This window comes from Mustela nigripes, chromosome 8 (assembly GCF_022355385.1).
Source record: "Mustela nigripes isolate SB6536 chromosome 8, MUSNIG.SB6536, whole genome shotgun sequence".
Lineage (NCBI taxonomy): Eukaryota > Metazoa > Chordata > Mammalia > Carnivora > Mustelidae > Mustela > Mustela nigripes.
The window spans coordinates 17,920,766-17,948,419 of NC_081564.1; the positions used below are offsets into that span (position 1 = coordinate 17,920,766).

Genomic DNA, 27,654 nt, shown 5'->3' on the forward strand with positions numbered 1-27,654 from the left:
CAGAGAGAGCCACACGGGAACTCCATTAGTTCGATTACTGATCAGACATTTATCAAGGACCATGTGTGTCTCTGAGAAGCCCTTGAGGGACCGAGCTTCAGTTGAAAGTCAAGGAGAATTTCATGGGGCGGGTAGAGATTCAGGAAGGGCTTGCTGGCAGGCAGAAGGGATTCCACAGGCAAGGCCTGCAAGGATGGTGGTAAGAAGCTCATGCCCCCTTACCCAAGGGCCCCAGCTGTGGCTGCCTGCTCTCTGGCTTTTGTGATTATTGGTTCACTTTTTGGTCTCTCCTGCTGGCCCAGAACTACCCGCATGTCTGGCTCTAGTGTCCTGGCCAGAGCTGGGCCCAGAATGAATGGAGAGTTTTCTCCCAGGCTCAGGGTTGGCATCTATCTCTGTGTGGTGAACAGAGGGAGCCAGGTATGCCTGCCTTGTAGCCAGATTTGCATTTTAGAGAGACCTCTGGCCCCCTGGGGGGTAGGTATGGATATGGCAGTAGATGAGGCCACCTGCTGAAGGGGGCAATACCCCTCCATCCCAAGCTTTAAAAAGAGAGAGAGAGAGAGAAAATCCCATTCTGGTGCTGAGGCCCAAATGGCAGTGGGGAAATAATCACTTTTCACAGACCCCTTATCCACAGCTCAGCCCTGCACCAGTTTAATCAGGAGTGGCGGTGTGACTTGAAGATTCTTGGGCTTGAGAGATCAGGAGAGGGGTTAAAGAAAATTACCCTCGCCTCCTCCATGCTAATGTAATCTCTAACCAGATCTGCCTAGCCAGCAGCTCAAATTGCTTTTCAGATTAACATTTAATTATTAACAGGGTCCCCTGGAAGGCCTCAGGCTCAGAACAGGGATGGGGGAGGGGGCTGCAGGAGGAGGATGGGGGTGGGCTTCTACTCTGGCTGCCTTGAAAGACAGGGTGGGTTGGGGGGTGGCCAGAGGGAGGGAATTGGAAGGAACAGGGGAGAGTGGGGTAAGGAAGGGAACAAGAAGAAGGGAGGGACAGCAGGAAAAAAGAAGGAAGGCAGCAGGACAGGGAGACAGATGGAGTAAGGGAGAGGGAGAGAGGGAAGAGGAAGAAAGAGACAGTGGAGCCTCCTGTTGTGGGGGAGGGGCTGTGCACCCAGACTCCCTATGGTACAGCAGTCCTGGCCAGGTGCGGGTGATTTCCTGTCCCTCACTGTTTAGAAAGGAGGACTGCTCTCCCTGAGGCTTTGCGCTGGCCTGGCTAGTGGTGCTGGGGACTATCACAGAAAAGTGTCCCAGGGCCACAGAGCAGGATCTGACTCCAGCTCTCCCAGGCTCCCAGTCCAGTGCTCATCCTCTGTCCTAGCCACTGGGCCTCTCATCACCACTTCAGATTGTTCCCCGCACTTGGGGGTCAGACTCTGTGGCCAGGGCAGGGGGAAGAACAAGTCTTCCTGTCCCTCCTGGAGGGATCAGGGTGAGAACTGTGTGTAGCTCCTCCCCCCTCCCCTGTGAAGGTTGTGGGGCCTTGAGGAATAGCATGGTCCTAGCCATCCACCCCAGTGCTTTATGTGAACTGCTGTATTTTTCCAGCTCCCTAACTCATCCCAACTCAAGCTTCTAAATTCCTCAAGCACAGGCTGCATCCATAACTCCCTCTGTGTGTCAACAGAGGCCCTAGCCTGCTGCCTTGCACATGGATTGTTTGAAAACCAAATCGTGAAACATCCCCTCATGTCCAAGCTGGAAGTGCCTCTCAGAAAATCCTCTGGGCTGTTCCCCATCAAGATTCAGTGAGGGAAACAAGAGTCAGGGAGGGACTGAGACTTTCCCTAGGTCACTGAGCCAGTCAGAGCCCTGGTGTGGGCAGGTGCCACCCAGAGGCATCCAGGGCTGGCTCTCCCCAGTGAAATCATACTCCTACTGGACCTTGGGAAGGGCCTGGCATGACCTTCTGCTGCAAGCCACAGCCAGTCTTTGGCCTTGGGTAGAGCTAGCGAGGCCAGAGTCGGCAGCTCCAAGAGTATGGAAGGACAGGCTCTGGAGGTGTAGCCCTGACTTTCATGAGGTCACAGCCTCACCCTGCTGTGGAGCCCAAGCACATCTTCATACTCTGTGGCACTCTAGGGCCAGCACGGCCTGGCAAGGGGCAGACCGTGGACCTGCAGGATGCATGAGGGAGCATTCTGCCCACCTGCCACTTTTGGGAAATAGCAGCTGGAGGGAGAAGCTAGGAAAGTCCTTTTCTTTTCTTTTCTTTTAAGACTTTATTTGTTTTTTGAGAGAGAGCGAGTCCAGGAGTAGAGGGAGGGGTAGAAGGAGAAGCAGACTCCCCACTGAGCAGGGAGCTGACAGGAGGCTCAATCCCAGGACCCCGGGACCCCAGAATCATGACCTGAGCCCAAGGCAGACACTTAACTGACTGTGCCACCCACACACCCAGGAAAGTTCATTTTCAGTAGGTTGGATTTGGGAGTGGACAGTCAGTTCTTACTGGATGTTCTCTTTGGCAGGACATGCTTTTTTTTTCTTTAAAGATTTTATTTATTAGTTGACTGCACAAAAAGGAGGAGTGGCAGGCAGAGGAAGAGGGAGAAGCAGGCCCCAGGGATTGGCAAGACGTTCTTACCAATTTTTGTACAGGGCTCATGGCACAGGGATGGCTCTCAAAGGATGCTCAGGGAGTGTTTGCTGCCTGAGTGAATGAGTGAGCGAGTGAATAGGTGGGTAAATGACAGCCACCTCAGAATGGTTCTCCCAGAAGCAGGGTCTGGGATTTATTCCTCTTGGTATTGTTCTGCCCAACACAGACCTCACACTCTGTGCTCTGTGAATGTTTATGGGATGAGTAAGCGCCCTCCTGGGAGCCCCTCCTTCTCCTTCCCCTCATCACCTCCCTCCCTGTGATCCTAGCCCCTGCTGGAGCAAAATCAAAGTGGATTTGGGCACTGGGAAGAAGCAGGCCTTAGCCTCCGCTCCTTCCTGTCCAGCTGCCGAGGAGCTGGGGCCTGCGGGCACCGCCCCCATCACGATGGAGCCAAATGTCGGGGCTGCATGTGTGTGAGCCTTAGGGTGCGGTCTCTGTTTGGGGTGACACCTAAAAGCTGTGTGACCTCGTGCAGATTACTTCCCTTCTCTGTGACCATTTCCTAATCTGTGAAATGGGGCTAACAACAGAACCCACAGAGGCTGCTAGGAAGTGGCAGTGAGGGGTAACGGACAGGAGGCATGTGGGAGGTGGCAAATGGGCAGGGCTCTTATTAGTGCTAATGTGTATGGTTATTGGTGAGCTCCCCCTCCTGCTGGCTGGGGGCTTCCTGAGGTCCTTTGCAGCCAGACAGGCAGGGAGAGATGGCAAAAGGCAGGGAGGGCCAAAGACCCCAATTCCCTGTTCTTTTAATAAAAATAAAGACAGCCTTTAGACACCCTCTGTGTATTGTTCTGCCGAGGCAAGTCACACAGACTCCATTCCTCCTCGGACTGGGAAAGTTCCTTCCTTTCTTTCCCCTCCCTGTCACATTTCCTTTATCTAAATCCTCAGCCATGAAAGGGCATATCGGCGGCTGGGGGCGTTATCTGGTGGAGGGGACCTTTTCCTAGAGGTGCCTCTGAGATAAGACGTCTTATCAGCCCCCACGTCAGGAATGATGCCAAAGCATTCTAATCATTGAGGCTTGCGACATTTTCTCCCTCCCTACCTCCCAGCCCCCCCCCCCCTTTTTTTTATTAAAGTCACAAAAGACCTTGGGCTTATAAACAGCCTGATTTGCAGATAGGGTTTCAAAATGAGCAGTGTTCCCAGGACAGTCTCTGGCGGGGGATGGGGGGGTGGGGGGGTGGCAGCGCAGGGATGAGGGCACTGGTCATGAGGCAGGGTGGGGCCTCAGAGGAGCTGGTTTTCTGCAGATGGGATGATGCCAAGCAGGGAGGGGCGCAGGGTGGGTTCGAGGGAAGAACAGGAGTGTTTTAGGCGCCTGCCTCATTCCTGTCCCCAGCTTGCTGGGTGGCCTTGTGCAGGATGGTTGGCTTCTCTGGGCCTTGGTCACTTCATCTGACAATAACTGATTCATTGATTCAGCCAGTCATTCAACACCTATTTATTAAATGATTACTCTTTGCCAGGCACCGGGAGAAAGAGACAAATAAGACATGGTCCTTGCCCCTGAGAAACTCACAGTCCAGTGGAGAGAGACAGACATGAAAATTGGCAATTACAACTTGGTGTGATTAGGACTGTGGAGGGGGGGATGCCCAGGGGAGGGACAGCTGAACCAGAGTCTGAGTTAAAATGGACTGGGGTCGTGGTGCTCTGGGCAGAGGACCAGCACAGGCAAAGGTTTGGAGGTGCGGGGCAGCCAGTTGGAGGGAGGGCTAAGAGAGCTGGCCAGGGCGGGTGGTGTGGGGGGATAGGCAAAGAATGTTGGGCCTGACTCTGTCCTGTTGTAGCTGGTTGGGGTGCTGTGGGAACTGGTGGTAACCTGCTCATCACCATGCTGGGCTGGTTCCTGTCCCCTCCCACGGTGACCCCCTACCTGCCCCAGCAGCAAGGCACAGGGTTCCTGGGAAAATGAGCAGTGAACTGGGATTAGAGGCACAGAGAGAAAAACTCCTCGCCTTCCAGTAGAGACGGTCTCTCGGGCTGCGGGGCCTCCAGAAGCAAGGTGATCCAGGCTGTTTGTATTGAGCTGAGTGGATGCTGTCCCTTCCAGGGGATCCTCTATCGCCCCCTGAGCTGGTGATCTCTCGGCTTCCTGAACTGCTTAGGCATCCATCATCAGAGCATTCTGAAAACCAGAGCCCCACAGAGAGGGCAACTGATGGGGTCCAGAGAGGCCCCCGATTAGGCAGCCTGCCCCTTATCCCCAACAACTACAGCCCCAAGCCTGCCCTGTTCAGCTGCAAAGTGTGTGTGACCTATGGGGTTGCAGGGGCGGACCTGGACAGGGGCTGGGCTTCTTGGGCCCCTGGCACACAGTGAAAGGATCTGCAGGGAGAGGGGGGCCTGCTGGGCATGGTGAGGTGGGTAATGACCTGGGAGGGATAAGGGAGCCTCTACTTACAAGAGGAGGGTAGTAGCTCCCCTGGGGTCCCATGGCTGGCCCTGGCAGGGGTCTGTAGGTCCCAGGTTTCTAGCCCAGCTGGGGTGGGGTGTCCTGCCCACTGGTAAGGGAGCAGACTCATCTAGCCACTGCCTGCTGGGTGGCCCTGGGCAGGGTTCTGCCTCTCAGGCTTGGGTTTCCCCATCTGTGGATGGAGAGGACTTTCACATTCAGGAGGATGGCAGTGGGCGCCCACCTTGGGAGACGAATGGAATGCACATGAACGGCGTCCTGCGGGCACATCCCTGGCTGTCCTAGTGGGGCAGTGTGAGTGTGCGGCTCTGTCCTAGAGGGCCTGGGTCCCCTGCCCCCCAGGAGCGGTGCCTCCTTCCCGCTGTCAAGGGCTTTCATCCCTGCAATAAACCCCACTTCATTTCCTTTTTAAACTGTATAATTTCTGCCTGATTGTAATGGCATATTTTAAAATTACCAGAAATCAAAGCCGGGAAGTGGATACTGCAGCTCTGCCTGCCTTAAGGCTGGCGACTGGGGGGTAGGGAGGGGGATGCAAACCGCCTCCCCTCCCCCACCCACCCCCTACTTTTTTTTTTTTTTTTTTTTTTTTTTTTTTTTTTTTTTTTTTTTTTTTTTTGGAGACAGTAATAGGAGAAAATTGGTTTTGAAACTGAATAAAAGTCCCTTTCAGAGTAAATCATTTCTTTCAGGGTACCTTTGCTGAAAGTAAAATAGAGCATAATGAAAGGTGGTTACGTGATTGTCTTTCATTTACCGAGAGGCCAGGACAGACAGGAGGCTGCAACCGTCTCGGGGAAATTCAAGATTGGAATAATTGCTCCGTAACAAGGAGCTTGTTGTGAAATTAGTATCTTAAGAAAGTAGTGAAAAAAGGCTTTTCCTCATGAATACTTCATTATTAGAAGAAAGCAGCAGAATTTAAGGGCTCCAGACACCTGTTTAGTATTAAATAACTCCCTTTCTTCCCCCTTAAACACCGCCCCCCCACCCCTGTCTTTCTTCCTTTTTTAAAGAACTGGCAGGAGGATTCAGCTGGCCCAGCTTGGCTGCTCAGGACACCAGTGGGGGTGGGGTGAGGTCAGGAGGTGGGGGGGGCCAGGGTCAGCTCAGTGAATGTCAGGGGTGTCGGGCCGCTGGCTCCTAACTAGGACAAGAAGAAAGGAGGAGTTTTGCAGAGAAACCCACCCCTCCCTCTCCATGGCCTCCAGGGCAGGCCCCACCTGGCCTGTGTTCACCCTGCCCATCAGGGCCTCTGCGTTCTGGGAACCCTGGTGGCCCCAGAGGACCTGGGCTCAGGCTCAGCACCCGTCAGGGTTGGAGACCATACGTTCTCCCGGGAATGCTGTCCTGGACGTTTCCCCTGGGGGTGCTGTGAGAATGCCCCAGGACTCTTCGTACACTGGAACACCCAGGTGCCCACTGGCAATTCCCGGGCGACACCCCACCCTGGGCCCCCGTGTCATTTCCAGAGGTGACCATGTGGGGTCTTTGCTTTCCATGAGCTCAAAACTGAAAAGCAGGGACAGACCCACTCCCAGGTGCGGACAAGAGGGCCACAGGCCACCCCTGGCTGGAAGGGCAACCTGCTGAGGAAATAGGGAGGGGATGAGGATCTGGCGGCATCAGGGAAGCCCCTTGGAGGAGGTGACCCACTGGTCTGTTCTACACGACCCCCCGCACGGCATGCCCCCTGCGACATGATGGAAATCCACCACCCAAGATGTGGGTTCTTTTCCTTTCTTTCCTTTGATGTCTCCAGGCCTCAGCGTCCTCCTCTGTCAGATAAGGGAAAAGGGGCATCTACTTTGAAAGTCTCAGATGTTCTGCTGGGTAGTGGGGAGGCTGCTGGAAGCAACTGCCGGCGGGGGGACATGGGAGGTGGGCACGGAGCAGCCCGAGTGACAAGCATCTCATCCCCCTCCTCACAGGGACCCTGCTGCACAGTGTGCCCCACCACGGGCCCCCAGCTCAGCCATGCTGGCCTGTCTCCAGAGGACCCAGAACCCACCGGGCCAGCACCTGGCCTGCCCGAGCAAGAGCCTGGATCTGCGCAAGTGTGAGTGCACAGCCTCCCCAGCCCCTGTCTCTGTCCCCTTCTGCCTTGAGTCCATGGTCGGAGGTGGGGAGAGAGTGCTCTTTCCCGGATGCACCCAGCTCTTCCCACCTCAGGGCTCTGTGGGGCAGATCCCAGCAGGAATTGTCCACCCACCACCACCCTGTCCAGAGCTCTCCGTGTTCTAGGCCTTTGCCTGTGCTGCACCCCCTCCCCAACAATGGCACCCATCTTTTGGCTGGGTGGGTGACTCCTGCACGGTGTGACCACCTCCCCAGGAGCCCCCTGCCTGGGACCCCACAATGCCCTGTGTCTGTCTCACTCACCATGATTTTCTGGTGCTGTTGGGAGAGAGGAGGACGATGCAGAAGCACATAGTCCTGAGTGGGATCCCAGTGCAGGGCCTGATTTGCTGTGTGATCTTGGGCACATCTTTCCCTGCTCTGGGTCTTGGTTTTCAGTGTGTCAAATTACGGAGCTGGACAAGGTGATCTCCAAGGGGCTGTCTTCCTTGACCCTCTAGGACAGGAAGACCAAACTCTCTGATCCAATTTTTTTTAGCCCTCATAGGGTCTTTTTTTTTTTTTTTTAATTTGAAGTCCTTGGGAACATTTGAAAACAGGAAAATTTGCGTAATAACCTGGATTTCTGATGTCTCTTGGGAAAAAAAAATCAGAGGATCTGGTAACATAGGCCCGGGTTCCTGAACTACAGCTCTCAGTTAGAAATGAACAATTATTGTCTCTTCAAAGGGGACAGCTCTGGGGACAGCTAGGTGGTCAGTTAAGCGTCCGACTCTTGAATTCAGCTCAGGTCATGATCTCAGGGTTGTGAGACTGAGCCCCATGTCCAGCTCCACACTGGGCGTGTTGGAGTCTACTTAAGATTCATTCCCCACCCCCCACCCTCCCCGCTCATGCACATGTGCTGTCACTCTCTTTTTAAATGTAGGGGGACAGCTGTCTCCCTGTTGGCTCTATCCTGTAGCCCAGGATTGATTGCCATTCATCATTGTGCTTATTCTGTGCCTCTTTTTCCTTTCTTAATAGGTGGTTATCTTTTTTTTTTTTTTTTTTTTTTTTGTTTTTACTTATTTGAGTATTTTTACTTATTTTAGTATTTTACTTAAGTATTTTTTTATTTGAGTATTTTAATTTTTTTAAGTTTTTTTTTTTTTTTAGATTTTACTTATTTGAGAGAGAGAGAGAGTACAAACAGGTGGAGGGGAAAGGGAGAAACAGACTCACTGCTGAGCAGGGAGCCCGACCCGGGGCTCAATCCCAGGACCCTGGGATCGTGACCTGAGCCAAAGACAGCCACTTAACGACTGAGCCACCCCCGTGGGGCACCGCCTGCCTTTGTAATTTTGATAGATGTAGTCTGACTGACATCTGACAAGATGACTCTGGGTGAGATAGCCTGTTTGCCCACCCCCTCAACATCACAGCATGGTATCACACTTCTAGGCTTGGTCACCTCATCAGTGAAAGTAGGATCACAGTGCAGTTTTAAATTAAGTTTAACATGAGTGAGGATGAGTATCTTTTCATGTTGGAGCCATTTATTTTATCTTTGAACTTATTCATCTCCTTAGTCCATTTTTTCAATTGGGTAGTTTTTGTCTTCATTGAATTACAGGAGCTCTTTGTATATGATGGAATTAGACCTCTGTCTGTCATCTGAATTACATATGGTTTCCCAACTCACCATTTGTCTTTGATTCTGCCATTTGTCTTTGTGAAGTGAAATCTGTATTTCCTTTTATGGCCTGTGGATTTTGGGTCATGGATTTTAGAATGTCTCCTTCCTCATGCTGAGATTTTTTTTTTTTTTTTTGGTTCCCCAGGGTTTCTTCTAGTTTTTTTAAAATACAGAGCATAGGGGTGCTGGGTGGCTCAGTTGTTGGATGTCTGCCTTCAGCTCAGGTCATGACCCTGGGGTCCTGGGATCAAGCTCTGCACCAGGCTCCCTGCTTGATAGGAAGCCTGCTTCTCCCTCGACCACTCCCCCTGCTTCTGTTCCCTCTCTTGCTGTGTCTCTGTCAAATAAATAAAATTTAAAAAAAATAAAAATAAATAAATACATGGTATAAAATGTAAGGTATAGATCCAAGCATACACAAGTCATTAGGGCAATGACTAATTGTTACAGAGAATTTTAACAAATTTGCTGAAATAGAATTCACATGCCATAAAACCTACCCATGTGATTTATACAATCAATGGTTTTTTTTGCAACCATCACCCCAGTCAATTTTGGAAAATTCTTATCACCTGAGGAAGAAACTCTTATCCACCAGCAGTCACTCCCCGACCCCTCATTCCCCTTCTTCTTTCCTAAGAAGGGAGCCCTATAGCATGTGGTCTTTTGCAACTGACTTCTTTTACTTAGTGGCGTGTTTTCAAGGTTCATTTGCATTGTAGCATGTACACAACACCTTTTACTATGTGGTGGTGCTTGTTGTTCCTTGTTGGTTCCCTACCCTAAATTTCTAGAAGTGGAAATTGGCTATTTATTTTTCTGACTGAACTATAGAATCAACTCATCTGCGTAAGAACAAAAGTCCTATTTTATTTTTATTTTTTCTGGGATCACGTGGAAATTTATAATTCAGGAATAATTTTTTTTTTTTATGTCGATGCCTTCTAGGGCCATGAGAAACCCTCGGTTTGTTCCAACTTTTTTGTGTCCCTAGAAAAGTTTTAATATTCGCTTCACCTAGATCCGTGCACATTTTAAAAGTTTTAATTCTGGATAGTTACCCCTTTTTTTGGCTAGTCTTTTCTTCCTGAAATGGAGGTTATTTACATAAAGGCTATTAACTCCTGCCCCTTTACTGAATTCTTTTATTGTTTGTAATGGTTTTTCCATTTGATTTCTTAGATTTTCCAGTAACTCTGTTTTATTGTGTGCATGTACTTTGGAGGTTTTATATCTTAATTTCTTTGTCTTAATAGTGTTGGCTGTGATCCTTGAAACAGTGAAAAATAATGGTGCTGATAATGGACATGCTTGCTTCATTCCTGACTTTAATGAGCAGCTTTTAGGATGTCCCTATCATGCAAAATATGCTGATTTCAGGGACAGATGTTTTATCAGGTTAAATAAGTGTCCTTGTATTCCTGTTTTATTAAGAATTAAAAAAAAATTAAGAATGGAAGCTGCATCTTATCAAATCCCTTTTCAGTGTCTAGGAAGACTATTGTAGGTTATTTCCCTTTAATCTTTTAATAGGAATAATAACAGCAGTTCCTTAACATCAAACTATCCTTGCATTCCTGGTCAAATCCCACTCATGGTGAATATTTCAGTATATTGCTGGATTGGCTTGGCTGCCTAGGGGTTTTGCTAGAAAATTTCATCTGTGAAGTTAGTCTTCAGTTTTTTGGAACACATTTTTGTTGGGTTTTGCAATCACTGTTAGGCTTGCCTTGTAAAGAAAATGGAGGTTTCCCTCCTTTCTCTATGCAGTTGTGACAGTTTAAGTAGAAGTAGATTATTTGTTCTTTAAAGATTAGTTGATCCTCCATGAAACAGGCTGGGAAAGTGCCTTTCTTTGGGGTGGGAGAGTAGCTCTTTGATTCTTCTGTAATGATTGGTCTTTTGTAATAATTGATCAGTTATCATTGTTCTGCTTCTTGAATGAGTTTGGTAAATTATGTCTGTCTAGAAAAGTATTCATTTTATCCAGTTGTTAAATTTACTTTCATGACGTTGAACAAATTAATTTACTGTTCTTTTAAATGATGATTTCACCCTTTTTCTTGAGTATTTTGTGCTTTCCTCCCCCACCCCATCCCCATTTTTCTTGATTAGGTTAGCTAAGAGGTCACCAACCTCCCCTCCCCAAAGATCTATCTTTAGGATTTATTTATTAGTAATTACCCTTTTCTGGCTTCTAATTCACTAATTTATGTTTTTATTAAGGGCTTCTTTGTACTTTTCTTCTTAAAAAATGAGTTAGAAGCTTAATTCTTGCTGCTGATAAATAAGAAAAAAGGAATTAAGGCTATGAATTCTCTGAGCACTGCTTTAGTTGTACCCTACAGGTAGAAGGTTTGTTTGTTTGTTTAAGATTTATTTATTTATTTATTTTACAAAGAGAGAGAGAAATCATAAGTAGGCAGAGAGGCAGACAGAGATGGGGAAGCAAGCTTCATGCTGGGCAGAAAGTCTGATGCGGGACTCTGTCCCAGGACCCTGAGATCATGACCTGAACCAAAGGCAGAGGCTTAACCCACTGAGCCACCCAGGTGCCCTAATAGAAGGCATTTTTATCATTATTTTTAAAATCTCTTATAATTTGGTTTTAATTTCTTCTTTGATCTAAGGCTCATTTGAATTCCACCTGTCCATTCTGGTAGTAGGTGCTTTTATAATTAATTATTTCCAGTTATAATGCATTATGATCAGAGAATGTTGTCCATGATTTCCACTTTTTTGGATTTAAATTTTTCTTTGTGATGTAATCAGTTTTTGTGAGTTTTACGACTTTTCAAATGGGGCTTGAAAAGAAGTGTGGCTATTTTGGGGATTCAGAGCTTGGTGTATATCAATTATGTCTCCCCAATTAATTATGTTGGTTATGTCTTCTGTATCCTTGCTTACCTGTCATGGATGGAGAAATGAATTAGAAATGAATAAATGAATTACTCATGTGTTCCCAGTCTGTTTCTTCTTGCAGCACCTACAGGTGTAGCATTCTGCATGGTGATGCAATATCCTTTAAGACACACAGATAGTAATCTTGTAACTCTTTGTAGTGAACTGCATCTTTCTTTGCCATATTTAATACAATGGTAACTTCTGCTTTTTTAATTCACATTTTCCTTGAAACTTTACCAGTCCTTTCCTTTCAGCCTTTCTGAATTACTTGGTTTAGATGTAATTCACATACCGGAGAGTTGGATTAAGCTTTGTGAGACAATCTGAACGGCTTTTTAAAAATTTTTGAATGTTTTAAGCCCTTTACACTTATTGATATGACAGGTGTCTGATCTATTTTGTGCTTTATTTTAATTGCTTTGAAAAGTCTTATCTCGGGGTGCCTGGGTGGCTCCCTTGGTTAAGCACCTGCTCAACTCAGGTCATGATTTGAGATTGAGCCCTATGTCAGGCTCCCTGCTCACTGGGGAGTCTGCTTCTCTTGCTCAGTCTCTCTCTTTCAAATAAAATCTTTTTAAAAAAAGTCTTTCTCTATGTGATCTGTGCTTTTTGTGTACCTACTGATCATACAGAAGGTTGTTCTTGTTCTAGTGCTGTAACTTCAAGTAATACCCTGATATCTATTTCTTCGGAACAGTATCTATTACTGTTCCTAAAATGAACAAAATTATGAAATCGATATATTTCCTTTTTTTCTCAACATTTTCTTAGAGCTCACTTCTTCATATTAAGCCTCCATTACCTGACATCAGTTTCTTTTTTAAGATTGACTTATTCATTTTAGAAAGCAAGCACAAGCAGGAGGGGCAGAGGGAGCAGAAAAGAGAATCTCAAGTAGATTTCTACACGGAGCCCAACACAGGGCTCAACACACAGCATGATCTCATGATCCTGAGTTCACGACCTGAGCCAAAACCAAGAGTTGGACACTTAACCAAGCCTATACCACCCAGGTGGCCTTACCTGACAATCAGTTTGAAATACTGTTTGGGGCATTTGGCTGGCTCAGTCTTTAGAGCATATGATTCTTGATCTCAGTGTTGTGTGTTCGAGCCCCACGTTGGGTGTAGAAATTACTGAAAAAAAAATCTTAAAAATATATATCTTTTGATCCCAACTGTTAAATATGAGGATATCTATGTGCTTCTGCCGTTCCTCTCTTTCCCTTTCCCAACCTTCTGTTATTAGTGATACCATTACACTGTTCCCAGGATTTGTAATGTTGGTCACAGTCCCACAGTTAATTTCAGTCTGTCTCCTAGAGAAATAGGATCACTGCTCACCACCAGTTCTTGTGCCTTAGTTTCCCATCACCCAAAGCTAGTCCGTGGGTATATGGCTTGCCTCAAGTGAACAGCACTCCAGGAGTTCCTGCAAGTTCAGAAAGGTATATCTTGTCAACCTTCTGCTTGAATGAGTGAAAAATTCTCCCTGGGTCACTTGTTTCCTTGAGGATCTTTGCAGACCATACCGTGTTCTCCCTCTACTGTCGGATGTTGTCATGGAGAAGTTGAAGCCTGATTTTTCCTTCTTACATTTCACTTAGATCTTTCCATGTCTTTCATGTTATTACTTTCAGTAGCATGTGCCTTAGGGTTGACCGTTGAGAGTCTTTTTTTCCCGGAACACAGTACCATGCCTTTTTGACAGGGATCTCCCAGGCTTGTATTATTTTGGTTTCCTTCTTTGGAGACTCTAGTTAAGCAAAGATTGTCTGTCTTTTGCCTATCTTCCTGATGTACCCTTTTTACTTTGCTCACTTTTTTTTTTAACTTTTTGTTTTTCTTATACATTCCATGTTACCCTTTTGCTTTTACAAGTTTTTCCCTCTACTCTTGTATATCTGCCTTGTGTTTTTGTTTTATAGAAACAGTTGTTTACAAAGTTTTTTTTCCCCTCACAGTGAAATATTGGGCTATAATCTTTGTCTCATTTGTGGCTACATTTTCTGATGGGAAGTGGGATTTATTTATTTATTTATTTATTTATTGCCAGCTGTTACATAGGCTTTGCCTGTCTCATTTTCCTTTTGATTAAGTACCATCCTGGTTCAATTTTATTACTTGCCTCTGGAGTTTTTCTCAGCCCAGCTATTTCCCTCCAGTGGCCTCAGAGACAAACCGGTTCCTACAAGTACGGCTTATTAGTGGGATTTCTTATTTAGCCCTACCTTCTTTGCTTTTCAGAACCACATGGGCCTAGGGAAGGTTGATAACCAGCTGCTGCATTCCTAGTTTCTCTGCAAAAAAGAGGGTTTAGATTTTGTTTAGACTCATACAGGATGTATTTGTCACAGTTGGGAAGTATATGCTGCCGGTTCTTTATGAAATGCACAGCTATGGCACTCTTTCTGTTTCGTTCCTCAACTTCCCACTGGATCACTGTTGCTTTCGGGCAGCCTCTCCGTTGTTGTTTAGGGGTTTAACGGTCTCCTAATTTTGCCAAAAAATGGAACTTGTGTTTTGTTCCATGTTGCTTTGGGGGTATTTGTAGGAAGAGAAGGTATTATATCAACATTTCTCAAAATTGAGCTCACTCTTCTGCTGGTGTTCTTCCAGAGAGAGGGGTATAGAGAAATATTTGTCTGCCTTATCAAAAACCGAACAAGGACAGATAATTTGGTGGGGGGGGGGGGCTTTGGTTTCAAGGAATATGTTTTTCATGCACAGTCCCCTTCATTCCTTTATATGACCTTCAGAGAGAGCATATTCTCTTTTATTAAATTAAGTACTTCACTGAATAGATTGTCCATGGTGCCCAATTCAGAAAGCAGAAGAATTTAAAATGAAAAATAACTCACCTCAGAGGAAACCAATGTTGGCAGTTTCTTAAATACCCTCCTGAAAAATACACATTCAGGAAGAACAATAAATACCTTTCGTATAAACATTCATATCCGTCCCCCCTTCTCAATTCCTTGCCTTTTTTCATGACTCATATGTCCTGGCAGTTATTCACCACGTGATAGAAAGAATATCCTCATTCTTTTTAACAGCTGCATTGTATTCCATTATTTGGATAAAGAATAACATTTTTTTTTTTTTAAAGATTTTATTTATTTATTTTACAGAGAGAGATCACAAGTAGGCAGAGAGGCAGGCAGAGAGAGAGAGAGGAGGAAGCAGGCTCCTGCTGAGCAGAGAGCCCGATGCGGGACTCGATCCCAGGACCCTGAGATCATGACCTGAGCCGAAGGCAGCGGCTTAACCCACTGAGCCACCCAGGCGCCCAAAGAATAACATTTTAAACCATCCCTCTGTTGATGGGCATTTAGGTGGTTTCCAGTCTCTTGCTATTCAGAACAGGGCTGTAATGGATCTTTGTACATGTATGTGTATTTGTTTAAAAATAAAAAGGTCTTCCCCACGTGGACTTACTGGCTCAGAGGATCTGTGTGTTTTAACCTTTGATTGCTCTTGTGCATCTGGCTGGAGGCAGGGGCTGGGCAGGACAACCCAGGCTGGGCGTGATGCCCTGGACTTGTCCTTCCTTCCTGCTCCAAGGCTTGAATGAAATAGTGTGGGGCCACCAAGGACGTCCTGCTTCTCCAGCTCACTCAGACCCTTTGACATTTTTGCACTGATTGGAAAAGACAGTGACTCTGCCTTTAATTGAAGAGCACAGGAAAGAGGGAGGCAGGAAGGGAGATAAGCAAATTGCATTGGGTGCCCTGCTGCCGGTCAGGGCCTAGACACTTGGCAGAGTGAGGCTCCTGCCCTTTCCTCCTGGGCATTACTGTGGGGCAGTTGTGCCTGTGGCCTTGGGGAAGAGCTGAGATGGGAAGGCTCTCCCTGAGCTTTGTGACTGGACCATAGGCTTGGCTGCATTTCTTACCACAGGAGAAAGGTCTCAACTGGGCAATGAGTATTGTCCTTGGCCAAGTTGGTCGGCTTCTTAGGGCCATTGTTCTCCCTTTTGTAAAGAAGGGGTCAAGTCAGGTGGACCTAAGAAGCCATCCAGCTCTTCCCACCAGTGACAATAATGTCAAAAGCCTGGTCAAGGGAGGACATGGCCCGGTCTGAGATGCCCTCCCTCCATTCTTTATAAAATGGAATCAGAGCAGCCTGCACAAGGCTGCACAAGGCATGGCAACCACATATGCCCAGAACATGGCCAGCAAACCAGAAATGGCCGCAATTTCCCTCTCTGGCTCCTGAGGTCAGGCAAGTAGAGGAGACAGGCATGGGGGTGGCCCTGTGTCCAGGAGCCTGGGCAGCTGGAACAGGTGACGAGAGAAAGTGACCTGGAGAGAAAAAAGAAGGAAAAAAAGGTGTATGTGTGTGTGTGTACAGTGGGCAGGGGAGTCCATTTCCCCTCCCCTACTTCAGGCCTGAGTTCTTGGTTACTCCCAACTGGCCAGAGTCCCTGGGTCCCCAATAGGACCTGCCCACACCTGGGACAGAAGAGTTTTTCTCAGCTGCTCAGGACCTTCCCTGATAATAAATATTTGACTTTCTCATCATGGTGTTGATCCATAAACTTGGAGTGCGCACTGCTCTAAATACGGGCTAAGGAGAGAGCCCCAGAGAGGCACCATGGGAGCATGGGGGTGACATTCCAGGACCTGCCACCCAGGAAGGAAAGAGCTGAGGCAGCTACCCCAGGACCCTGACGTGAGCCGCCATCCTTGCTCTGCCAGGCCTTGGGTGAGAGGCACAGCCTCTCTGTGCCTCATACTGCCCTCCTGAGCATGAGCCTCCAGGGCAAAGGTGTGGAGACAGAGCTGGTCTGGGGGGTCAGATCCTAGCTGTGCCCTGAGTGGGGTATGTGTGTGAGGTCTTGGACAAGTGAGTGAGTGGCCATCTTGGGGCCTATTAACTCGATTGTGATGTGAGGATTTAAAACATCAGAGAACCCCTAGGGCCTGGTGGCGGACTCAAACACTTCACCTGTCCCACCTTCCCGCAGTGAGTGGGAGCGCTCCTCCCGGCGCTCACAAAAGGACAAAAGGCTTCCAGCCCACTCTCTCATCTTCATGGGAGGAAGGGCTTGCTAACCCAGGAGGAGCAGGGAGAGGCACTTCTCCCCCACTCCCACCCCTCACCCACCAACCTTGACCCCGGAAGGCTGGACCCGTGGCCCCACAAGCATTCCTGCAGGTGCAGCTGCTTCCACTGACACTAATAAAATATGGAAGAAACGAAGCAATTTAAAATTCCAATAAAATTAAAGACAAACCTCTGGTAGCAGATTCAATTATGTAGCTGTCGCTGAGTGCAGCCTCGGGACAGAAGGAAGGGCCAGTACCACCCCCGCCACAGGAACCATGCCTAGGAGAGGACAGAAGCTCAGAGATCAAGGGCTGCGAGAGGGCCGGATGGAGTCAGCCCCCTTTGTATGATTTAACAAAAATTAGCTCTAACCCTAGGAAGGGAGGCAGCTTCCTTCACTACAGAGCATCCAAGCACAACCCACCGCAAGCCAAGCTGAGGGTTGGTGAAATCAGAGCAAGACAAAGATCCAAATCCCTGCCTGTCCACATGGTGCAGAGGTCCTGGCCGGCTCTGTGAGACAGGGAAAATAAGTAACAAGCTACGAGGATTAGAAAGAAGTAAAACTAGCTGCATAGAAACCCCGGAAGAATTCAGCAAGATCGCAGCTATGAGGCCAACATCCAAATGCCATTGTGTTCCCCTACACACAGGAGCCGGCAAACATTTCCTGTAACTTTTCTGATATTTTCATCCCCCCAGGCCACACAGTCTCTATGGCAACTTACTCCGCTCGGCCACGTGGTAGCGCGGAAACTGCCGCAGATGCTCGGAAATGAATGGCATGGCTGTGTTCCAATAAAACTTTATTTACAATGGCAGGCAGCAGACCAGGCTCTTCCAGCTAAAGAGCTGGAAATTACATTAAAAAAAAAGATACTATCACTTTTTTTTTGGAAACAGCTTTCCGTGTATAGTAACATGTGCCACACGCTCTGTGCCTTCCAAGCATACTGGTGAATACCCTGTAGTGAGAATTCACAGTGCTGTGCTGCCATCACCACCATGAAGTTTCAGAACATTGCCTCATCGCCCCAAACAGAAACCCCACACCCATGAACCATCAGTCTGGACCGTGCAACTCTCTAACCCTCTGTCTCCACATGTGCCTGTCTCAGACCTTTCCAATAAACGCAGTCGGACAATGTGTGGCCCTTTGTGTTTGGCTGTTTTCACTTCCTATGTTTTCGAGGTTCAGCCCCCAAGTAGCTCGTACCCATATGTCATTCCTCGTCATTACTGAGTAATCTTCCCTGGCATGGCTACAGCATGTTTTCCTTACGTGTCTATAGACGGACGTGCAAGTTGCTCCACTTTTTGGGGCGATCGTGAGTATGCTGCCCTTAATGTTCATGCATTCATGTGGGGACGTAGGTTTCCATGGGTCTTGCGGGTGAAACTGAGGAGAGTTGCGTCACTTGGGCACATGGCTGTTCTCTGTTGAACTCTTGAGGAACTGCCAGAAAGGTTTCCAGAGCAGCTGTGTTGTCGTGCGTGCCCACTGGCCACAGCTGAGGTGCCAGTTCTCCCCATCTTCACTGAAACTTACCCCCTGGCTTTCTGATCCCAGTCGTACCCCCTGAATGTGACATGGGATCTTGCTGTGGTGGTGACTTCAGTGGGGGGGGGGGGGGGTGTGCGGTTTCTGATGACTAATTCCAGTGCTTTATTGGTGATAGGTCTGTTCAGATTTTCTGTTTCTTCATAAGTCAGTCAGGTAGTTTGTATCTTTCTAGGAACCATACATTTTAGCCACGTTATGGTATCATTAAAAAACTAAAATACATTGGTGGAAAAGATAAATGATCTTTGTGGAGAAAAAGTATATTCAGTGATGTTTTTTAAAGACCTAAATAAACGTAGATGTACGTCCTGCATGTGGACAGAGATTTCAGTAGAGGAAAAAATCAGTCCAATCCTTACATCCTGACCATTTGTGTGTGTGTATGTGTAACTTGAAAAGCTGACTTTGAAGTTGATAGGAACAAAAGGCCAAGAATGGGCAATGCACGCCTGACAAAGAAATAGAAGGGTAGAGGACCAGGGTCATACTGCTGTGGCTGAGGTGGTGGGATCAGCATTGAGACAGAGGGAGCCAGGGCATGGAGTAGAACATCTAGATGTGGACCAATGTGCATGTGAGCTCAGTCTGGGACAAAGCAGGCCCTGCAGATCCCTGGGGATAAACACGCAGGGCTGGGACCCCTGCTTATCCATGTGGAATGAATGACATTGGAGCCTTACCTCACACCACACACACAATGAAGACATCTAGATAGGCTAAAAATCTGGTACCAAGCAACGCAAAACCGTATCATTCTTTAAAGCAAATGACAGGGAACATTCACCAGGAAGGACTTGCAAATGGGAAGAGGGGATACAAGCATGATTAAAGCAAACAGGTTGGAACACATTAAAATAAAAAACTGCTGCTTGGCAAAATGCACCATAAAAAAGTCATCAAGATAGCCAAAGACAGGGAGGGTGTCTGCCACACTTAAAATGGACTGATATCCAGAACAGACAGCAGGGATGTGACTACAGAGAAAGCAGTGCCAAGGAGGATGGGAGGGGGCCAGGCACTTGGGGAGCAAAGGGTGGATGAGTCAGATCCACACGGTTGTGGATGGAGATGTGAGGGGGGAATGTGTGTGGCCACAAGGAGGGGACATGAGGCTGCAGTTCCAAAGGGCACCGTGCAAGCAGCGGTTAGCAGGCTGAGCGCAGGGGGACAGTGAGAAGTAGGCTCTCAGAGGCCAGGCAGGGAGCAGGGAAGGGAGACAGACACAGGTCAGTGACAAGAAGGTCAGGCTGGGAAGGATTAAAGTCCCCCCAGCCCTGTCCACAGGGCCCCCCAGGCACTCCAGGGCATGGAAGCCATGGGTAGGTACACTTGTGAGCTTGTGAGCATCTCCTGGTCTCTGTGTACAGGCCGGCCCTCAATATCTGGGCACCTGTGACTCCACACGTGTCCCTGAGCATCTGGGTGTGTGTACATGTGAGCCTGTGTGCACATGCACACACGTAGTTAGAAAACGAGAGTTCTCGCAGCACCCAGTGATCACCGCCACCCTGCACTGCCTAGTCTGGTCCAAAAAGAGCTGGAAGGCAGGCAGCCAGCTTTTTCTGAGCACCCATGATGTACCAAGATTCAGACATGCATTCTCTTGTGGAATCCCCCCCCCCCCCCGACCTGCCCTCTTAGGGTGGATGGAGGCCAGGAAGCTGCGGTCACCTCCCTAAGTTCAACCTGCTGGGGACTGGGGCACCTGGATTCAACCCCGGGTCAGCAGGCTAGGGGCAGGTCAGGGTTGTTGGTGGTCGTCCTCTTCCCTCCCCCAGCCCTCACAGTGTGGGCCAGAGGACAGCTGCATCAGCCCCGGCCCAGCCGCCTTCCTCACCACCCCCCTTCCTGGGCGGCCTCATTAGGGATTCTGCTGGTGCCACCAGCTAATTAGTGTCACGTTAATTGAGCATTCAGGAGGCTGCCACCTCCAAGGGCAGCAAAGGGGAATGCAGATGCGGACTAATCCTCCCTGTGGGCTTGGGCCAGGCCCTCTACTACTCCTCCCTGTGGGCTTGGGCCAGGCCCTCTGCTCAAGGACCCCTTGTGCCCTGAGGCGCCTGGGGACACCCCTCCCCCATCGCAGCAAGGTAGTGCATGCCCTGGCTTAAGGGAAGAGGCAACAGGCAAAGAGAAACGAGAAAGAAATGACATTCGCTGAGTACCTACCGTGTGCCTGGCACGCCTGTAGTCCTTCCACTCCTCCCAGGAGTACAGAACTCCACCTTACAGTCAAAAACATCCAAGGTCCCCCAAGGGAACAACGTCTGTGGGAGCGTGTCCATGGCCCTGCAGGAGCCTGCCTTCAGCTGTACAGTACCTGGAGGCACTGGCATGGCTGTGGGAGGTGCCTGGTCCCACTGAGACCCCTGCAGCCTGGGAGCTGGCATCTGCCCCCCTCCCCCGCTGCCCTGGACAACCCAACCCCCGAAACCACCAACATGCCTTCCTCCACTGCCCCTTGAGGAGCAGGCACCATGGGCCTTACAGGGCAGAGGAGCCCATGGACTTCAGCCCACTGTGATTTGTCCATCCTTCTCCCCCTAAAGATGAGAAACCAAGTGTCTCACAGCAAGTGATCACACCGCGGCCCGACCCCAGCCAGGGTCTGAGCTTCGCACCCGTGCCATCCCTCCTGCGGAGCCCCCACCTGGCCACCCATGCTTCTCCCCTCCTCCAGGGGCTGCGGAGTCCCACTCTCCCGTCTCCCTGTAGCAACATTAAATCCCACTCAAAGGGCTGCTTTTAATTGGCTTAATATACTTGAAAATAACCACATCTCTTTAAGGCACCTGTAAAAGGCCCATAACATTAACGTAATGGCAGTGACGGCCCATCCCCACTGGCAGCCAGCCTCTTAAACTTCCTGACAGGACTTTAATGGGGGCCGTGGGGCAGGGAGGGCCCAACTCACAGGGTGGGGGCCATGGTTTCTGCACACGGAGTCTCAGTTCTGTCTGGCTCCTGCCCCTGCCACCTCCCATGGGCCTCAGAACGGGGTGGGAGTGGGGGGAGTCATTGGACTCTGCGGATACCTGCTGGGACCCCACACATCTTCCCAGGGGTCAGGGTGGGGAGAAAGAGCCACGCTTGCCCTCAGTATTTTGCCCTGAAGACAACAGTTACAGCATGGGTGCCCTGGGGGCGGGGAGGGGTGTGTGGCCCACGGAGGCCGAAGCCAGCCACCCCAGCCGGGTATAAGCCCCACTCCTTCCTCCGCCTCCCAGGGCAGAGTTCAGGTGCCTTCTGTGCACCAGGCAGCACATGGACTGTTCCACCCAACCCCAGATTCGCTTGGCTCTGCAGGAGCGGTTGGGGGGGGTGGAGGAGGGGAGGCGGACATGGAGGGTTTCCCACCAGGGTGTGGGACATAGACCAGGTGAGGTGGATGTCCAAGGACATGAGCACAGGGGGGCATCATCCTAGTTAGGCCCTAAAGGACCTGGGAGAATTTGGTTACTGCGGAGAAGCCCGTGGAGGGAGACACCCGTCCCGAGCCACGGTGTCCGTGATGTCTGGCGACAGAGAGCCTGGTCCCAGGGGACAGATGACAGAGCTCAGAACCTGGCTCACAGATCCTTTCTGTGCCACCCAAGCTCTCAAACTGGTGCTCCTTGGGCTACCTCCCAGCCAGCAGGCATACGGTTGGGCCTACATGGTGTCCGAACACAGTCTCAGGGGTGTGCACGCCTCTGGACCGGGCACAGCCTCCACGCCTGCCCCAGTCCCCGCCCCTCAGCCTGGGCCTCCTGGCTCCTGGCCTCTGGCCCCTGGCCCATCCCCAGCCCCTCTGTCCTCCAGTAGTCAGCAATAACATGCAGCAGGAGGGGGCACTCATCTGCAGTCCACACTTGACACTGTTCCCTGAATGTCTCCCCTCCACCTTTGAAGCCCAGGGCCACCTCCCAGGCTGTCGTGAGGATATCCAAAGGGCAGGGCTGTAGGGAGCTGGCACTGTGCCTGGCCCAGGACAACATTCCACCGAGGATGGCTGTCAGTACGTGAGAGGGAGCCCAGGACCCTGTGGGAAAAGAGGGCTGTAGAGAGAGGTTAGGGTCCCATGGCCAGGGCCTTGGATGCCAGCCTGAGCAGCTCAGACTTCACACACACACACACACACACACACACACACACACACACATGGGGGCTCAATGGAGGGAGTTGTACAGAGATGCATCGGGGGGTCTGGAGGCTGTGGAAGGGACTTTAGTGAAGCCATCACCACCAGCAACCATAGCCCTCCCTGAGGATGCTCATAAAAACTCTCCCAAGACCAGCAGTAGTGTTCCATTTTACACAAGGGAAAACTGAGACCCAGAGAGGGGTAGCAGCCTGACTCAGCCCACCCTTGCCTCCCCAGCCCCCCGCTCTAGGATGCCTTTTCAAAAGGCTCCCAGCTGCTCTTGGTGCTCCGCTCCCCTAGGGGGCGGGGGCCCAGGCTGGGAGCCAGGGAGGGCCTTGGGCAGCTCAAGGCCAAGAGTCGAGGAGGTGGCTTTGAAGCAGGCTGCTGTGACGCAGGCGACAAGGGCAGAGCCCTGGGAGAAAGGAGAGCTGCGCGCCTGTCCCCTACCCTCACATGACACCAGGGCCAGCCCCTGGGGACTACAGAAAAGCACAGAGAACTAAAATGCCCCCCTCCCAGGCAAGACCATGCCAGCCTCTAGGGCTTTTGTCTTTAAGTCTTGGCTTGGCGAGAGGGAAGGAGAGAGGCCAAGGGCTCGCAGGTACAGCCCCTCTGTTACCTCCGGTCTCCACAGACCTGTACTGTTGGTACACCTTTGCCCATTTCATCAGAACCTTCTAGAACCCAAGTTTCAATGCCCAGCAAAGCACATTTCTACTGAGGACCCGCTGGGCACTCTGTCTCGTGGGGACAGTGAAGTTGCTCCCAGGACTTCTTTGTGAGGCCCCCTCTCCCTGCCCGATTTTCCACCCAGTAGCTGGAGGGGTCCCATCAAAACTTGAGGAAGATCCTGTCCCTCCTCTGGTCCCTGCCCTCCAACACGGAGCAGGAGCCCAGGTCCTCACAGTGCCTGACCCTGTCCACTTTCTACGATCCTCCCCTGCTGACGCTGCTTCCCCAGGCATGCCTGGCCCATTCCCCTTGGCCTTGGCACTTGCTGTCCCCCTGTGAAGACGGCTTTTCTGTCAGAGAGCCATGTAGCTCACTCCCTCACTCTGCAGGCTTCCCTCAAAAGCCACTTTATCAGAGACGCCTTTGCTGATCACAGCATCCACACTAGGCACCCCTCTGTGGGGTCACTTCGCCCCCCCCAGGCCCCACTGTTTTGCTTACTGTGCTTGCATACCAACCTACCCCCCGATTCAGTGACCTCTGACAGCCATCTGGTGCGCTTGGGAGAACATGGCACAGTGGGAAGGGTGTGTCTGCTCTGTGCTGCTGCTGGGAGCAGGGGGAGGGAGACCTGGGCTGGGTGCTGGAAGCTTCCGAGGGCTTGCTTCCTCCCACGTCAGGTGGTGGATGCCAGCGGTCCACTCAAACACCCACACGTGGCCCGCCGTGGGGCCGGGGCTTCCTGGAGCACAGTGGCTGGGTTCCAGGGACAGACACCCCAACAGACGGGCACAGAGCCACCTTGGTGTCTGTGCGAAGCCACGCTGCCTGTTACCGCCCAGCCAGGAGGGCCACAGGGCGCCCCACCCCCCACGATCCCCACCCGCCCCGCCGGCACCCACTCCACCCACTCGGCACCCACTCCACCCACTCAGCGCAGAATCCAGTAGCTGAGTTCCTTCACATTCCAGGGAAGGAAGATGGGCCTCCACTACTTGTGGGAGGAGTGCCAAAGGATTCATGGACAGGTTTTCAAGCTACCACGCCTGCTTTGATCCTGTCCCTGGGGCCTGTGGCTGCCTGACAGGGTCTCAGGATTGTCGCCCCTGCAAGACTGTCAGCTCCGTGAGGGCGGGAACCTTGGTTTGCTCTGGCTGCTGCTGCTTCTCCAAGGCCCTGTGTGCTGCCTGCATAGACAAGGGCCCAGGAAGTGTCTGGACATGGGGCTGGAAAGGGGCTTTGGAGAGGCAGCTTGCCATGGGCTGTCTCCTTAGCTTAGTCCCTCCTGGGACTTGTTCTTCCAAGTGTTGTGACTGGCAGCACAGAGGCCCCCAGGCTGGATGGGTCCATCTGGGCACAGCCTAGTCATCCAGTAAGACATTCCTGGAGACCTACTATGTATCCTATAGATGCTGGGGGACACGGCGGCAGACAGGCCAGCTAGGGAGCCCGAGTTTTGGGGGGCAGGACAAGCCCAGGGCCACCGGGATCTGCTGCGGTGTCTGTGGTGACCACACCCAGGCACTAATGGGACCTCCAGGCTGGGGGGGTAGGGGTCCCCTAGTCCAGCTAGAGGTACAGGGAAGGCAGGGAGGGAGCAGCACAAAGACAGGCCCTGGGGTCCCCCAGCAGGTCCCCTGCCTGCCACACATAAACCTATGAGTCCCTGACCCCATGGGGCTGTGCTGTGGTGCTGAACTTGTCACTGCCCATTCCCCCACTTCCGGCTCTCAGAGTGCTCAGGGGCTCCAGACAAGAGACATCGAGAAAAGCTGTGGGCCCAGAGCCCAGCCTGTACTCAGTGCAGCCAAAGGGCACCCCCCACCCCCGTTGGCTCCCGCAAATACTGGAGGCCCCAACCCGCCCTGGGGGAGCCCTGCTGACCAGCGGGGCCCAGATGGGCCCCTCCTCTCAGCGAATGGGAACCAGTAACAGGCTGAACCCTTTTTACAAACCCCCTCTTCTTCTTCATCTTCTTCTTCTTAAAGGTTTTAAACACCTAATTTATTCCATCCATTAGATAGATTTTGTAGATTTAATCATTTTCACAGTTGGTGGCTCATTGGATACTCAAGATAAACTCCAAATGAAAGTATAATGGTGAGGACAAATGAGTTTTCACACCACAATGGCAGAAACCTGCTTGGGAAGGGGGTTGAAGAGGAACAAAAATACATACAGATATAATTTTTTTCCCCAGCAGCCGCTTTTGCTGACTCTGGTAGGTTACCACAGTTAATTTCACCAGTTTTGTTCATCTGTAAAATTGCATAAAAGTGACATTTTTGTGCTCATTATAGCAACTGCTGATTTATGGCTGGTAAATGAAGAGCTGGTCCCTTTTTTGCGGGACTCTCCGAGCGGCGCTAAGTGCCCATGAAATTGCTTGTATAATGTAGTTTAAATCCAATCTCGGAGAAAGATTCCCCCGTTGGCCAAAGTGACATTTCCATTCTCCACACAGAGTTTATTTTAGGCCACTTAGGAGGGGGCTGCCCCAGGCAGGGTCAAGGATGGAAGCCAGTGGCTTGCCAGGGGTCAGCTCCACCTGCTGGCCCAGATTAGGACCAAGGGATGGAGGGGCACTGGCCTGGGCTCCTTGGGATTCTGAGGGCTGCCTGCCTCTTCCCTACCTGCTGCCCTGCCCAGGTCAGACCGCATTCCTGCACCTCAGGGCAGAGGAGAATGACCTCTCTAACATGCATGCTTGGGCCTCCCTCTCCCGTGTCAAACCTCACCTGGCTGCCGATGGCCTGGGACAGGGTTTCTCCAATACTCTCTGTGCACAGAGGTGGTCCTGTGCACTGTAGGCTGTCCCATGGCATCCCAGGCCACTACCCACTGGACCCCTGTAGCTGGGGTGGCGGCTCCCACAACCCAAGTGTGAGGACCAAGTACATCCCCAGACTGGCTAATGTGCCCTCAGGGTAGGGTAGGGGAAGCCACTGCCCTACCCCATGCCCTCCCAGGCCACCTCTCTCTCCTGACTGTCGACTGTCGCCCTTGGCTTCTGCTTTCATTCTGAATTACAGTTCCCACTTCGGATAGGCTTCTTTGCCCCTGGACCTTTGCCTGTGCTGTTTTCTTTTGCCTGACATGTGTTTCTCTGCTCTCTCTTCACCCCTTTCAACATTGCCATAACTGGGATGCTCTTTCTTCTAGAAAGCCATCCTCCTTTCCGAAGCCGGCCTGAGTAAGCACCCCCCCCCGCACCCCAAAATGCCTGTGCCTTCCCATCGCAGCACATACCTTGCCGAGATTGGCTGTGAGCCCAACAAGGGGACCAGGGCTGAGGCTCTGGAAGGATGGGATGTGGGGTGAGGCCTTCCAACCGAGGGGGAGGAGGGCAGGTGATGGGGTCAGCACTCCACCCAGCCACCATGCCAGGCCCACCTGTGGTCAGAAAGGGCAGCCTGAGCTGCTGGCCCTTCTTCCCCAGGAAGGCCCTTGTCTCAGGCAGATAGGAGGGTATTACCACTTCCACCTAGAGAGCAACTGCTTCTGCTGACGCACCCCACCATGCACAACTCATTGCAACTTGCAGCCACCCTGGGAGGCAGTGTCCCCAGGAACATCATGCCCATTTTACAGATGAGGAAACAGAGCCACAGTGTGGGGAAGCCTCATTCTCAAGTCCCCAGGGGGCTCCAGGGGTGATCATGGGGCAGGAGGAAGGCAATGTGCTGTGGAGACCTTGAGGGGTCCCCTCACCCAAGGGCCCAGAGAGGTCGCCCCCTTCTCAGCACCGACTGTGAGCCTCACACCCTCTGCTCAGCCCCTTGGCATAGCCCTTCCCCCAAGCCACCCTGCAAGACTGGCATAATTATGCCTGATGCCTATTCCACAGGTCGGGAAACTGAGGCTCAACCAGACCATTTGCCCAGAGCCACAAAGCCCCACAACCAGACAGGATTCTACCCATCGCACCAGTTCTAAAGCCCAGGGTCTTCCCAACTATTTCTTGGGAGGCCCCTGCTCCTTTCCCCACCCACGGAGGGTCCTGGGCAATGCTGAGGAATATCTCAGGCCCAGGGAGGGGCTTTGGATGAGAGAAGGGGGTCTGCCCACCAGCAACCCACCTGCCCCATAGAAGGCGCCAATTGTGCCACCAAGACTAGGACAGTCAGCCTGTCACACAAAGTGCACCCTTCAGCCCCATGCCGATTGCATGCAGAAAAGGCAGGGGTTACCCCACTGGCTTTGCAGTTGACAGGGAGGGGTTGGGCAGCTGGGGTGGGTAAACTCCCCCTCACCTGCCTGCTAATGGAGCAAAGGCTGGAAGCTGACGCAACAGCTGCTGCCTGCACCATATCCCCCCGTTCTAGGCCTTGTGCTCCGCTCCTGGAGCAGCATGCTTAACCCTCCCACAGAGGGTGGCAGGTCATCATCACCCCATTTAACAGATGAGGAAAGGGAGGCACAGAGAGGATAATGAAGCAATAGGAGTAATACTCCCGGCGGTGTGGCATTAAGACAGGTGACACCGAGCATTACTGAGGCTGCAGAGCCCCTGGAATGTCTGTGCTCTATGGGGGAGTGGAG

General features: G+C 51.0%; 1 protein-coding gene across 1 annotated transcript in view; it reads left to right on the forward strand.

The window, feature by feature from the left end:
• Nucleotides 1–27,654, forward strand: part of FAM222A (family with sequence similarity 222 member A) — a 53,815-nt gene that overhangs the window by 22,944 nt on the left and 3,217 nt on the right. Inside the window, exon 2 of the mRNA XM_059408656.1 lies at nucleotides 6,973–7,100. Coding sequence (XP_059264639.1) covers nucleotides 7,019–7,100 — 82 coding nt within the window. The 5' untranslated portion in view covers nucleotides 6,973–7,018. The remainder of the gene's footprint in view (nucleotides 1–6,972; nucleotides 7,101–27,654) is intronic.